Raw genomic sequence first — 15,384 nt, 5'->3', positions numbered from 1 at the left:
TTTTTTTAAAACTAGAAATTGGCTCATTTCCTTACCTTGAACATAAGATTCAGGCAAAAAGATGATTCTGAAAATTATTGACTTTATTGACACTGCACAATTAAATAATCTTCATAACCCAATGGAGCATTGCCTTTATTCTGTTAGAATCTGTGCTGTACCATAATTTACGATAGTAAAACTGAATGATTCCAAGTGGCTCTCTGCAACATCTGCATTCAGAAGGTGTTCAGCGTTAATGGAAGCAATCTGGCTCCAGTGAAACGATTAAACAATTGGAGGGTGTTGGACTCTTTTTGCAACATCTGAAGAAGAGACAAAGTTGAAAAGCAACAAAACATGACACAATCTGTTATTAACATGCCAATGCTCTAAATAAGTAATGGATAACTTTAGAAGAGATTTAAAGTTCATTCCTGTGTTAATTTGACTTATTTGGTAGCACACTCACTTCACAGTCAGAAGGCTCTGAATTCAAGGTCTTGAATACACAAATCCAAGCTATTGCTTCAGTGTTGCAAGGTGAGACAATATGCATTGATGTAAAAGACCCCAAGGCATAATTCTAAAAGATTCTAAAACACTGATTCTTCGATCAACTATAATTTACACACAGATTTGTACATTCAGGTCCTTGACTCCAACCATAACAGATGATCTGGTGAATTAAAACAGGAAGTGTCAGAAAAACTTAGCAAGCCTGGCAGCATCCGTACAGTGAAAGACAGGGTTAATGCTTTGAATCCAGTGACCCTTCATCAGAACTGAAAATAACTGGCAAAGAGTGATATTTATGCTGATGATGTGGTGAGGGTGGGTGGGAGGGTTGCAGTTTAAGAAGGAGGAGGAGGAGAATAAATTGAGTGCAGACTGTGCTCAGAGAGAGAAAATAAACACAGATAGACAAGGACATTGCTGATGATAAGCTGACAAGAGATAAATGCTAGGTAGAGTGTTAACAAGAAGCATAAATGATTGAAAATGGTGTGGTGGGAGCAATCAATACAAACAGGACCAAAGGGTGTGGGAGTAGGTAATGAACATGGAAGACTGCATTGACATTCTGAAATTTTTAAACTCAAAGTTGAGTCCTGAAGGCTGTACAGTATCCAAGCGAAATAAAGAACCAGGACCAGGTGTAGGCAATTCAGCCCTTTAAGCCTGTTCTGCTATTTATTGCATTTATGGCTGAACTCCATTTTCCTCCCTTCTCTCCAAAACTCTTTAATCTATTACAACTTAAAATCTGTCAGGCTTCATTGCAAGGGGCTGCAGTTCCGAAGGAGGGAAGTCTTGCTACAGCTGTACAGGGCATCGCTGAGATTGCAATGGGCTGCAATGCATAGTTTTTATTTTTAAACTTCAGCAATGATATTTTTGCTTTGTAAGCTCGATTACTAGGGTCGAGGGTGGTGCAGTGAGGAATGACTGAGCCTTTACGTATTGGAATTGAAGACTGAGAGGTGGGCTTTTTGACACATAGAATTCTGAGCAGGTTCGACAGCTTAGATATTGATAGGATGTTTCCTCTCGATGGGAAAGCTAGAACAAGAGGATACAATTTAAAAATAAGTGGTCTTCCATTTAAGACAGAGATATGGATTGATCAACAAGAGAGTAGAGTGTTATGAGGAAGACAGAACAGTGGAATCCAGGCCACAATCAGATCAGCTGTGACCTTATCAAAGGTGGAACAAGATTGATGAAGCAAATGGCCTACTCCTTCTCTTACTTATACTAATTACATGATTATGATTCACAATATACAGCTAAAAGGCATTGATTGACTGATTGATTGTGTTCTCAAGCTTGGCCAACCAAAGGTACATTTTTGAAAAAGTTGAGACAATGGCTATTGGCTTGAGAAAAGATAAGTTCTGAAATGTTTCCCTCTGTAAATAAATCCAATTTTAAATTAAAAATAAGGCTTCTTCACCAGCTGACTGGTATTAGCCAGCTTTGTGGTGATGTCGGAGCATATGTTCCATGCCAATTCTAGTTGATGGTCAGAAGATGCTGGGTGGACTATAATTAGAGTTACACAATGATTACATCATGGAAGGAGGCCATTTAGCACATCATGTTAGTGTCAGTTCTCTGCAAAACTGGGAATCAGTTAGCTAGGTTGGTTGGACAGTTGGTTTGCAATGCAGAATAATGCCAACAGAATGGGTTCAATTCCCACATCTGCTAAAGTTACCATGAAGGTCGCTCCTCAACTTCTCCCCTCCTCTGTGGTGTGGTGGCTCTCAGATTAAACCAGTACCAGTCAACTCTCTCTGATAGAGCAGCCCTATGGTCTTCTGGTTACGTTAATTACTTTACTCTGCAAGAGTAACTCAACTCTCCCTGTTGACCTGAGATTTATTTTCTCTTCAGGTGCTTCTCCAATTCACTTTTAGGGGAAGTTACATGTGAATTAACTGGAGGTTCACTGCATAAAGAAAAGTGAGACCATACCTGTTTCCATTCAGCTTCTGTACTATGTCTATAGCCCAGTAGATGGCAAATTCCATGTAATGTAGTCACCTGCACAAAAGTCCAAGTAATAGAAAATCAGAGAAGGGAGTCACTCCCTGTGTGTTACTCTGTCACAGAGGACACTAGTCGATCAGTTAGGTTTATTAAATTTATAACCCCAAGACATCTTCTTCCTAAAGTATTAATACCCTGAAAATGTTAAAAAGGCTTCCCCACCCAGTGAAGTTTAGTTCCTAAGGAGGACGTTCACAGATTGGCAAATACCATGTACCAATGTCAGAATAAATGTGTCATTTTCAGATTGGCAAAATGATTAGTGGAGTGCTGCAACAATGTTGTTGATCTGGATGAAAGGACAGATTGTTTTGTAGGCAAATGTGATGATGATACAAAGACAGGTAAATAAATTTAAAGGACAATATAAAGGAACTCCAAATGGATATAGATAGATTAAATGAGTGGCAATATTTTGGGTTTTGTGGTTTGGCAGGGAAACAGTTGGTCAAGTTAGATCACACAGGTGGACCACTGGAGGCTTGTGACCAGCCATGTTCCACAGGGATAGGTGCTGCGTCTGCCGTTACTTTACATTTATGTAAACAATTTGGACAAGAATATAGAAGATATAGTTAGTAAGTTTGTGGATGACACCAAAATTGGTGGTTTAGCTGACAGTGAGGAAGGTTATCTAAAAAGGTATCTTGATCAGTTGGGCCAATGGGCTAAGGAGTGTTAGGTAGAGTTTAGTTGACATAAATGTGGGGTTTTACATTTTGGTTAAACAAACAAGGGCAAAATTTACACAACTAATGGTAGAGCCCTGTGGAGTGTTGTTGAACAGAGAGACCTAGGGGTTCAAGAAGACTGTTCATTGAAAGTTGCATTACAGGTAGACAGAGTGGTAAGGAAGGCACTTGGCACACTTGCCTTCATTGCTCAGACCTTTTGGGTATACATTGGGGTGTCATGTTGCAGTTGTACAGGGCACTGATGGGGCCACTTTTGGAGTATTATGTATAGTTGTGGTTGTCAGGCTATTGGAAGGATACTATTAAATTGGAGGGTTCAGAGAAGACTTAGAAGAATGTTACCAGGCCTGGAGGGTTTGAGTTATGAGGAGAGGCTTGATAAGCTGGGACCTTTTTCACTGGCGTGTAGGAGATTGATGGGTGACCTGATAGCGGTTTATAAAATCATGAGGGGTAGAGATAAGGTGAATAACAAAGTTCTTTTTCCTTGGGTTGGGGAGTTCAAAACTAAGAGGACATAATTTTAAGGTGAAAGGAGGAAGATTTAAAAGGAACTTGAGGGACAACATTTTTCACACAGTGGATGGTTCATATGTGAATGAACTGCTAGAGGATGTAGTAGATAGAGGTACAGTTACAATCTTTAAAAGACACTTGGACAGGTACTTGAATCGGAAAGGTTTAGAGGAATATGGGCCAAAAGCAGGCAAATGGGACAGGTTTAGTTTGAGAAGTTTGGTTGGCATGAACAAGTTGGAACTAAGGGTCTATTTCAGTGCTGTACGACTCTATAACAGAAAAGCAGAATTTATTTAAAGAGAAACATATAACATGAGGGAGTATTTAAAGAGGAATCACAAAAGGTTAGCATGCAGATACGACCAATAACTAGGAAGGCTAATGGAATGATGGTGTTCATTACAAGAGATGCAGTTGAAAGTCTTGATATAGCTGTAGAGAACATTACCAAGACCGCAGTAGAGTGCTGTGTACAGTTTTGATTCTGGGTTCATGAGACTCACCACGCTGATTTCTAGGATAAGGTGGGGTTGGGTGATGAGGGGGAAAGGTTCAGCCTCTCCTCATTGGACCTTCCATGGTTTTATTTGCAAATTCTTGGGGGACTCAGCCAAGGTGGCAGTTCTTCACTTGCATGAGTTACCTTGACACTATGTTTGAACAGGACAGCACATTGACTTTCATTACCTAACGGCAGCAAAAATACTTTCCAAATGAGGTTACTGAATGGTGAAGTGGAAGAAGAACTCTGGCAGAACTCTTCTTAGCTAACTGATGATGAGACCAACTGGTTGAGGGCAATAAAACTATGGCACATAAAACAAAAACAGCTGGAGAAACTTCTGCCTGGCAGCAGCTGTGGAGCGAGAAGCAGAAGTGAACATTTTAAGTCTGAGATGACTCCTCTCTTAATTCTGAGCAACACTTCAAAGTTTCATCAGAACTTTGTTTTATTTGAAATGTCCAGCATCCACAGTATTTTGTTGTTTGTCAGCTATGGAACATGATGGGAAGGGACCCAGTTATAAATTTGAAATTCGGTAAGGCAATCCACTGGTACCAGGTTGATAAGAACTGGACAGGCAACAACATACACAGGTTATACTCAGTGATCCAACTCATCATCTTGCAATTGTGACTTTTCAAAATGGGACAAGGTTGTTTTTTCACTGTTTTCAAATCTTAAACCTGGTCTGGAATAAAGATCAAACTAATTGATGATACTGGCAGAAAAGTAGATTATGGCCTGAACAGAAAACAGAAGTGTTCCCCTTGGGCCAGGGTACATCCTTTCAAATTTGAGCCTCAACTTCATTGTAGGAATAGAGAGAGCTTTACATTTGTCTTTGCTGAGCACGTGCTGTGTTTTGTCTGCAAGAAATTCACACAAACACTGTTGAAACTTATTCACAGTGATGTAGTTCACTAATTCACGTGGCTACTTTTGCAGCAGGCCTTACATTTTAAAACTGCTGTTTACACAGGTCTGGTTACATTTCAATTAAGCACAAATGTACTGGTGGAGAAATTATATCTTCAGTGAGAATGCACAACAAGGATTACTGAATCAGCTGCCCTTCCGCATCTTACTTGTTTATTTTTTGGTCATAGAACCATAAAGTCATACAGCACAGAAACAGACCCTTCGGTCTAACCAGTCCATGTCGAACCTAATCCCAAACTAAACTATTCCCACCTGCCTGCACATGGCCCATATCGCTCCAAACCTGGTGTGACATAAAATGGACTGCCAATGTTGTAACCCATTTTGTACTTTTGGCAAAGATTAATTTTACTCTTGTACCGTTTCACAAAATCACTTTTAAAAAAAAGCACTAAGGTCTGCAAATCAGTTCAGTGCTGCTCCCATTAAATTCATAAATTGAATTAGAAAAATTTTGTAAACTAAGTAAAGGTAAATTTCTCCATGGAGTTCCTGTAGATTGAGGAACTGGAAATCATTCAAGATACATACTGTTAGTACATTGTAGAAGTCTTGTCTGTGTGCTTGGCTTTCTCCGTAGATATATTCCACTCCTAGGAAGATGTCTCCGAGATTATAATCATCCTGGTGTAGAGGTTTGGGAATATCCCCTGCTCTCAAATCCTGAAAGAAAGATAAAATGGTTCGTCCATCTGACTATATAATTAATTACTCACAGGACCTTCATCTATGAGTTTCACTCTATGGTAAGGTCAGAAATGGAGCTATTTGTTGATGATTGCAGTGTTCATAATTCCTCCATAATTATAAAATAATCTATGTCCATGTGTAACAAGATCAAGACAACAAGCAGACGTTGGTTTTGTCATGGAAAGTAACATTCATGCCACACAAGTTTCAGGTATTGTCCATCTCCAACAAGAAAGAACCATCTCTTTTTTTACATTCAATGTATTACTATCATTGAATACCCAACAATCAACATCCTGGAGGTTGCTATTGACCAGAAACTGAACAGGACCATCTACACTAATACAAAAGCCACACAGCAACGTAAAGGCCAAGTATTCTGCAGCAAGTAATTTGCCTCTTGACTCCCAATATCTTCATACCACTTCATTCATAAAGTCAGGAGCTATGGGATACAGGGTGATTTGGCTGTCTGGATTCAGAATTGGTTGGCTGACAGGAGGCAGAGAGTGGTTTTAGGTGGTAAGTATTCTGCCTGGAGGTCAGTGCTGAGTGGTGTCCCACAGGGCTCTGTTCTTGGGCCTCTGCTCTTTGTAGTTTTTATAAATGACTTGGATGAGGAGGTTGAAGGGTGGGTTAGTATGTTTGCTGATGGCACAAAGGTTGGAGGTGCCGTTGATAGTATCGAGAGCTATTGCAGGCTTTAGCAAGACATTGACAGAATGCAGAGCTGGGCTGAGAAATGGCAGATGGAGTTCAACCTGGATAAATGCCAAGTGATGAATTTTGGAAGGTCGAACTTAAATGCTGAATATAGGATTAAAGGCAGGATTCTCAGCAGTGTGGAGGAACAGCGGGATCTTGGTGTTCAAGTGCATAGCTCCCTTGATCGAGGTGTACAAGGTAACGAGAGGCATGGACAGAGTCGATAGTCAGAGACTTTTCCCCAGGGCAGGATTGACTGCCACGAGGGGTCATAGTTTTAAGGTGTTAGGAGGAAGGTATAGAGGAGATGTCAGAAGGAGGTTCTTCACCCAGAGAGTTGTGAGCGCATGGAATAGTTTACCAGTGGTAGTCGTGGAAGCAGAGTCATTAGTGACATTTAAGCGACTGCTGGACATGCACATGGACAGCAGTGAATTGAGGGGAATGTAGGTTAGGTTATTTTATTTTTGGATTAGGATTATTCCACGGCACAACATCGTGGGCCAAAGGGCCTGTACTGTGCTGTACTTTTCTATGTTCTATATGTTCTCCATCTCCCAAAGCACAAGTCAGGAGTGTAATGGAGTACTCTCCATTTGCCTGGACGGGTGGAAGTCATGGGTGATTACTTCACTGAGAACCTGAAGTGGAAAGCTAATCTACCTCTCAATTCAAATTATATTAAATTTGTTTGAAACAATGTGAAAGGTTCTCGCGTCATCTTTCTGAAATTGCCTAATTTACACTATCCGAAACTCCCTTTTTGCAGCAATAATGAACCTAAATTAACAGCAGACCAAACAATACTGGCTAAAAGGTTCCAAAACTCATGATTCATCCCAACAGCTTGATTAGCTAGTAAACAGAAATATCTAAGGTTTTGGAGTAGATCTGTTGCTCGCAACGGACCCCAGAGTTTAAAAACCAGGTGGGAAAACACACCTACGCTTCATCAGAGGCTGCACTGAGGATGTTACCCAGCAGGGTAACAAAATGTCTGTGGAACAACAAACCAGCTCGGCGAGCTAACCAACCTCATAACAGAAGTGATATAGGGAGTTTTTAATTAGGTAACCTTTTGACTCGCTCTTCAGTCCAGAATCTATCTCTGCCTTACAAATATTCAATAATCCTGATCCTACTGGTCTTTTGGAAAGGTAATTTCAAACTATGACCCTAAGGGAAAACCATTCTCCCCACCTGTCCTAATGATGATACTATATGACACTTTTCATTGTATTCTGTAACAAAAAACAAGACAATAAATAAATAAATCAAATAAAGGGGAGAACCTTGTTTTAAAACTGTCTCCTAGCTGTAGTCTCTCCCACAAACAGAAACACTGTTGTAGAATCTACTTGTCAAACCTCCTTTGGATCTTATATATTTCAACAAAATCACCTCTAATTCCTCAAAACTCCAATAGATACAGGCCCAGAATGGTCAAACTCTTTCTCAAAGACAACCCCTCCATTCTAGAATGAATGAAATTGTATTGTTATGGTCCCAGCTGATGTTAATATTGGACAAGTCAGATCCCAGAGCTTAACCGGTCCAACATGTATTTTTAATTTGTGGATGTCAGTTGCTGAACAGTGATAACAATTTGCAACTGTAGTCTTAACACAAAGAATAAAAGGTTTATTAAAACAAGAAAAAACACAAACTAAAATATATAAAAAAGAAGTTTGGAATGATTTCATTCCATATACTGAAAAGGATTCAAGCTCACACTAGTTTCTTTTTATGAGGTTGTTGACTTGCTTGTCGAGCTGGTTTGTTTTTGTTCTGATGTTTTGTCACCATGCTGGGTGACATCATCAGTGGAGACTCCAATGAAGCGCTGTTATTCTACTCTGCTTGAAATTTATACTATCTGGTCCATTATGGTGAGTACTGTCATTTCTGGTTTTGATCTGTACGGGTTTATATATGGGGTCCAATTCTATACACTTGTTGATTGAAGTATGGGCGGAGGACCATGCATCTAGGAATTCCCGTGCATGCCCACTTCAACTGATGGCCTTCGTTGTCTGCATGTACAGACATTAAGGAGAGTTTATTGTGCTGTTTTTCTGCCAGCTGATGTTTGTGTGTTCTGATGGCTGGTTTCCTTCCTGTCTGTCCTATGTAATGTTTGTGGCAGTCATTGCATGGTATTTTGTAAACCATGTTTGTTCTGTAGGTTGTGGGAATGGGGTCTTTAATTCTTCTAAGTGTCGGAGAGTGGCTGTGGGCCACCATGATTCCTAGTGGTCTTAGGAGTCTTGTTGTCAGTTCCGATATGTTTCTGATTTAGGAAAGTGTGGTAAGTGTGTTAGGTCATACTGTGTTCTCCTGTTGCTGTCAGTTATGTAGGCATCTGTGGCTGAAGTTGCAGGGACAATTCATTTGAAGCGAGGATCTTGTATAAGTGTTCTTCTTCTTCCGGGCATAGTTTTGGAGTGTTACACTGTATCCTGATCCATTTAAACTGTGTCCTAATGCAGCTTTATTTGTGGACATTGGGGTGGTTGCTGTGATAGTTGAGGATTTGATCTGTATGGGTTGCTTTTCTGTATACTGAGGTTTGGAACTCCGCATTTGTCGGTCGTTCTACCTTAACATTCAGAAATGGAAGTTGATTGTTTGCTTTTTCTTCCTTTGTGAATTTAATCCCTGTAAACACTCTGTTGATGAGGTGGCAGACCTCTTCTAATATGTTGCGTTTGTCCACAAACAAAGCTGCATTAGGACACTCAGACTTATTACTGTCTTTACATCCAAGTCTCTTGATAAGGCTGACACATTCAGTTTCCTTCTGCCAAATTTCAGTGCATTAACTAAATGCTATTTCTTCAGTAGGTATCTCTCCCCAAGACACCTGAAACAAACTGCAAACTAAATTCACTATTATTTTAACAAACATACAAGTTCTCTAAACTCTTGTTTCCAGCAATTTTGCAGGATTTCTTACTAGAGGTTAACACTCCTATCTCATGTGGTCTCTCACAATGCCTTGCATAACTTTAATAAAAAGGTCCCAACTTTTATATGTTCCATCCTGCTTGCAATAAATGACAACATTCCATTTGCCTTCCCAGTCATTTACCATACCACGTACCAACGTTTGGAATTCATGTACTAAGATACCTGGATTGCTCTGTACCTCAGAGCTCTGCAATCTTTAATACATTTAAATAGGATGCTGTTTTTCTCTACTGCTTACCAAAGTGAATACATTCACTTTATCTCACATTAGATGTCATCTGCTATTTTTGTCCACTCTGATAACCTGTCTACGTCCTTTTACGGCCGATTATGAGGTTCACAACTTTTTATTCCCTATTTTGGTGTTATCAGGAAATTTAGCAACCATTCACCTCATCTTAAACTTATCTGAGTATCTTAAAAACTGGGATAATACATTCTTTTTACAAAACATACTGTCCACACGTAGTTGAAACAGTTGAAATTTGGAAGTATTTTAAAACATGAATGCTTCCATCAATTTCAATTCAGTTTAAACAGTACTCAGTGCTACATATAATATAGACACAGTGATCAAGTTCAGACAGTGCACCCCGAGGACAAAGACACAGTTTTCCATTCAGAGAGAATGCTGGAGTTGGTCAGGCAGTCTCTGTTTTGGGGAAGGAGGATAGAAGAGAGAGATTGAACCTTCCACGTGGCTGGCCTTTCTCCTAAAGAGATCTCCCTCGGGCTTGGTTGTGGGATCCAACTGACAGTTTGGAGTTCGCGGGATCAGGACAGGGAGAGGAGCCCACATCCCAGTACCCGTTACCTGATGGACAGGAAAGGACAGTACATCCGTAGCCACCTCCTGCCCCCGGTACCGCCCGTTCAAGGTCTGTATCCGCTGGTCGTCCACACAGATCAGACCCAGGTCGAATCGTGCGAGGCCCAGAATGTGGAGCAAGGTTTGAGTGTCCCGCCGGAGCCGGGCCCTACGAAGCTGCACCACTTTCTGTGCGTTCCTGATCACCAGCGCCATCTGGGCCTGGATTCTCCATGGCAACCTGAATCAGTCGGACCGGAAAGGAAGACGAGAAATAGCTGCACCTGCATTTTTTTTTGTTCCGGGGAAGGTGACCGGAAGGGAAGGAAGAGGAAACGGACGGTGTTTATGCTGAGCGGTAATGGTGGCGGTGTAGTGAGTTTCATTGCTGGGATCTGGGGTTTCGTGTTTGATGTTTGAAGCCAGGCGCACTTAGAAGAGCTGATTCACTGAGGGTGGTGCCATGGATCCCGCGGGCAACTTTCCCCCTCCCCCCTTCTTCCAGAAAGGGGACAGCGGTTTTCAGGGCCAGCAGGATGCTCCTTTCTCCAAGGCGGGGGAGGTGGGAGGTCCACGGGCTCCATCCATCCTTGGTCCCTCCTTTAGCTTTAAACCTCACGGCACCTTTCCGGCTTCTGTAAACTTCGGCGCCCCGATGGGCCCCGCGTTTGGACCGGCCGAGAGCTGCTTCCGAGGGTTTGGGAAGCCGGACGCCCCAAGGCCGCGGGTTGGAGGGCTAGACAACAAACTGCCGTCCAACAAGCGGCCCTCGTTTCACTTCTCGCAGCCGCTGAGCAGCGGGGAAACGGCCCTCCTCACCGCTCCACAGTCCGTAGGCGGCCCCTCCTTCAGCTTCTCCCAACCGACCAACAGTGGGACTTCTTCTGGCCTCTACAGGATGCTCCGGCCGACGGCCACTGTCAGTTTGCCCAGCACCTTTAGCTTTTCGCAGCCGGCGGCTATGACCAGTGCTTCCGGAGGTTTCCGTTTCGTCCATCCCAGCCCCGGCAGCAGCTCAACCCCATACACCTTTTCTCAACCGAGCTCGTCCCCCTCGCTCGGTCACTCTGCATCCAACAAGAAAGTAGCTTGCGAAGAAAAACAAACTCTGAAGCCAAGCTTCGGAGGGACTGATACAACACCGCAGGGCTGTCGTGAAGGGAGACGCAGTGCAACGGCAGCCACTGCAACCCCAGCAACGTTTGGGCTCACTTCGAAGCACGAGGGGCAGGCGGGACAGCTGACGCCCAGGAAGGGGATGAAAAGGAAAGACAAGCGAGACAGATCACCATACCAGTTTGAATACAGTCCTGGTAAAGAACCAGCCTCAGTGCCCAAACACAGTCCGTCTCCAAGGAAACGGCTGTCGAAAGTTACGCCATCACTGGGCGTCTTCAGTCGCACTCTTCAAGATGTGTTGAAGGGCAGTAGGAGGGAGTCTAAAAGAGTCAGCACATCTTCAGAAAGTGAAACGATTGAAAAGTTAAAGCTGCTGTCTGAGACAAGCATCCCTTTAGAGTGGCCTGCGCGATTGAGAAAAGAAGAACCAAAGAAGAGAGTTAGAGATGGTGAGTAGAAATGTGTGGGGAGATGTCATTTTTGAGATAAAGACATTTCCTTGTACAAATGGATTTTCTTTCGATTGTAAGATCTTTCCTGTTTTGATTCAGTGAAGCTACTTCAGTTGGAGCAAAATTCAAAATGGCGCGAAGTGGAACTGTGTTCTTAGAAATTTCTGGGATAGAAATTCTTTGCTATTTCCGCCCTGCCTCTCCTCAAACCACAAACCAAAATGGGCATGTCTTTTAGTGTCTCATTTACAATGCAGCTGGAGCTCAGCAGAGCAGTACAGTGCAGTATCAGCTGAATTTAGGAGCTTAAGGCATGACCACAAAATAAGCTTCTATATGAACATAGGCCCCCTTAGAGAGTTCAGACTGTGGAAATATTAATAGGAAATCAGGAAACGACAAATAAATTGAATAAATACTTTCCATCAGTCTTCAGGGCAAAAGACATAAACAGCATTCCAATATTACCTAATATTCAGAAATAAAAGGAAGATAGAAAAGAAGTACAATGTGGGATGGCATGGTGGCTCAGTGGCTAGCATTTCTGCCTCATGGTGCCGGGGACTCGGGCTCAATTCCAGCCTTGGCTGACTGTCTGTGTGGAGTTTGCACATTATCCCCCTGTCTGCATGGGTTTCCTCCGGGTACTCCGGTTTCCTCCCACAGTCCGAAAGTGTGCAGGCTAGGTGGATTGGCCATGCTAAATAGCCTGTAGTGCTCAGGGATGTGCAGCTTAGGGAAATGGATCTGGGTGGGTTGCTTCAAGGGTGGGTGTGGACTTGTTGGGCTGAAGAGCCTGCTTCCACACTGTAGTGATTTTATGATCTATGACATCTTATAGCACTGATAGCAGTCTTCCAGGAATCAAGAAATGCTGGAAAAGCAAACTGCCATTGTAATATGTTTATTCAAAAAGGGAAGGAGACAAAAAATGGTAACTTTAGAGAATTAGCTTTACATTTGTTAGTTGGAAAAATATTAGATTAATACAGTCAGGTTACGTGAGTGAGCAAAAACTTGGTAGATGGGATATAATATGGGGAAATGTGAGTTTGCGCATTTTTGTAGCAGGAATACAGGAGGTTAATAATATCATTTTAATGAAGAAAGACAGCAGAAAGCTATGGATCAAAAGGATTTGGGAGGCCTTGTGAATTAATCACAAGAACGTAGCAGTCAATTTCAGATGATAGGAGAACAATATAGAACGTTGGCCTTTTAATTCAAAGAGAATAAAGTATAAAACTAGGGAAGTCTTACTAAAACTATGCAAAGCATGTGTCAGACCAAACCTGGAATACGGAATAGTTTTGCCCTGCTTATCTAAGGAAAGATATACTGGCATTGGAAGTAGTCCAGGGAAGGTTCACTAAGCTGATACCGCATACGGAGGAGATCTTGATTCAGTTGGAACTTTATTTGGAGTTAAGATGAGAGGTGATCTGATTGAAACATAAAAGATTCTTAGAGGTCTTGACATGGTAGATGCTGAGAGGTTGCTTGTCTGTATAGAAGATTCAAGATTGGAGAGTATGATCTTGAAGCAAAGGATTGTCCCTTGAGGAGAGAGGTGAGGAACTTTTCCGCAGAAGGGTCACTAGACTTGAAAACATTAACTCTGTTTTCTCTCCACTGTTGTATGAATATGTTGAAAGTGGGTTGGATGGCTAATGAGAAGTGTTAATAGATTTACAATCATGAAGGAAATCAAATGTTATGGAGAAATGGCAGGACAATTGAGTTGAGGATTTTCAGGTCAGTCGTGATCTCATTGAATGGCAAAGCAAACTCAATTTGTTGAATGGCCTACTACTGCTCCTATGTCTAGCATTTAATACATTGGTGCTGTTAGGTAGTGTTATGGTTTATAGATTATTGCACAATTTTTCTGTATAAAAAGCTGAGCAAGGCCAAAGGTCTTTCTGAGAAAAGCGTAAAACACTGTGGTTCTGAAAATGAATGCAAGTGCTATCTCCCAAAAGATAATAGTTAGTATTATAATGCTGCATGTCTTTAAAAATTTCTATTCTTTTTATGGCTGACCATAAGAAATATTTTGGAAGATATAGACCATTTAAATTGTAATGTCAGCTCTGTCATTCAATAAAATCATAGCTGATCTTAATGTTTCATGTTCCCATCCCCTGCCTGAAAGGAACTATCTACATCTCCCTTAAAAAATATTCAGTGATATTGCCTCCATTATAAAGAGCTCCAAAGTTGCATAACCCCGCCCCCCCCCAAGGAAGACAGTCTTTCCACATCCACCTTGTCAAGACCATTCAGGATCTTTTATACTTCAGTCAAATCATCCCTTACACTTCTGAACTCCTTCAATACATTTATTTCCTTCCTTAAAAAAGAGACCAAAACTGCACAGAATATTCAGGTGTGGTCTGTCAAAAACCCTGTGTGATTGACGCAGAACCGCCTTACTTCTGCATTCAATCCCTCTTGTAATAAAGGATGGCATCCTATTTTTTTTCGTTTATATGTTGTCACTGTGTACTAACTTTCTGACAAGTGAACTGAACGCCTTGGTGCCTTCTCAGAATTCGAGATCATTTGTTTAAGCAGTGCTGTCCTTTTTATGATCCTGGCGAAGTGAACAACTTCACATTTTCCGCATAATACTCAACATGTCGGAATTCTGTCCACTTACTGAACCTGCATATCTACCAGTAAATTCCCTATTGTCTTCACAACTTCCTTTCCTACATATCTGTGATCTGCAAATTTAGTTACTATGCCTTTGATTCCATCATCTCAATCATTGTAAATTGTGAAAAGTTGAGGTCCAAGTAAAAACCCATATAGGACTCAACTCATTTAGATGTTGCCAAGAACATGAGGGATGTTGTAGCATAGTAAAAATATCTTTGGATGAGTAATCTAGGATTACAGGTGAATTGGTTGGAATTGGAATTCAGTAAATAATCTGGAAAAAAAATGAGGGGCCCTCTTTTAAAATTAGGGGTTGCCCATTTAGGACAGATGAGATTTTTTTTACTCTGAGAATTGTGTGAATTGGAGCACACTGGCTCAGAATGAGAGATAGGTCATTGAATATCTTTAAGGGTTATATAAAAAAGATTTCCGTTGCCTAAAAAGAATCTAAGGTACCCGCGGCAGATGGGAACGTGGAATTTGTGACAAACAGATGAACCATGATCATCTGGAATGGTAAAGCAGGCTTGAAGAGCCAAAGGCCCAAATAAAAACCGAAAGAACTGCGGATGCTGTTAATCAGGAACAAAAGCAGAAGTTACTGGAAAAGCTCAGCAGGTGTGGCAGCAACTGTGAAGACAAAATCAGACTTAACGCTTCAGCCCGGTGACCCTTCCTCAGAGTTCTGAGGTCTATTTCTGCTCCTGTTTTGTATCTTCATAAGCTGCATTAATAACTTGTAAAAAGCAAACCAATGTACGACATCATGTACTGACACCA

General features: G+C 41.6%; 2 protein-coding genes across 2 annotated transcripts in view; one reads left to right on the top strand and one right to left on the bottom strand.

Moving 5' to 3' along the window:
• Nucleotides 1-65: 65 nt before the first annotated feature.
• LOC125453885 (endoribonuclease YbeY-like) lies at nucleotides 66-10,641 on the bottom strand. The gene is made up of 4 exons (XM_048533987.2): nucleotides 10,373-10,641; nucleotides 5,725-5,856; nucleotides 2,461-2,529; nucleotides 66-305 (listed from the first exon to the last, which is right to left on the bottom strand). Exons 1-4 carry the CDS (start codon nucleotides 10,580-10,582, stop codon nucleotides 219-221), a joined length of 498 nt encoding a protein of 165 aa, XP_048389944.1. The 5' UTR covers nucleotides 10,583-10,641; the 3' UTR covers nucleotides 66-218.
• mcm3ap (minichromosome maintenance complex component 3 associated protein) overlaps nucleotides 10,632-15,384 on the top strand; it is a 67,762-nt gene continuing 63,009 nt past the window's right edge. Inside the window, exon 1 of the mRNA XM_048533986.2 lies at nucleotides 10,632-11,934. Coding sequence (XP_048389943.2) covers nucleotides 10,830-11,934 — 1,105 coding nt within the window. The 5' untranslated portion in view covers nucleotides 10,632-10,829. The remainder of the gene's footprint in view (nucleotides 11,935-15,384) is intronic.

The sequence above is a fragment of the Stegostoma tigrinum genome, chromosome 7, assembly GCF_030684315.1.
Source record: "Stegostoma tigrinum isolate sSteTig4 chromosome 7, sSteTig4.hap1, whole genome shotgun sequence".
NCBI classification, from domain to species: domain Eukaryota; kingdom Metazoa; phylum Chordata; class Chondrichthyes; order Orectolobiformes; family Stegostomatidae; genus Stegostoma; species Stegostoma tigrinum.
Note: the sequence above shows the minus strand (reverse complement) of the source record. Positions and strands in the feature narration are given on the sequence as shown.

Excerpts from the sequence above, each read along its gene's own strand:
- LOC125453885 (XM_048533987.2), bottom strand. The coding sequence starts at position 10,582 with ATGGCGCTGGTGATCAGGAACGCACAGAAAGTGGTGCAGCTTCGTAGG. Across the intron at positions 5,857-10,372 it reads TGTCCTTTCCTGTCCATCAG|GATTTGAGAGCAGGGGATAT; the intron begins GTAACGGGTACT and ends TCTTTCTTTCAG. Across the intron at positions 306-2,460 it reads CAGAAGCTGAATGGAAACAG|ATGTTGCAAAAAGAGTCCAA; the intron begins GTATGGTCTCAC and ends TCTCTTCTTCAG.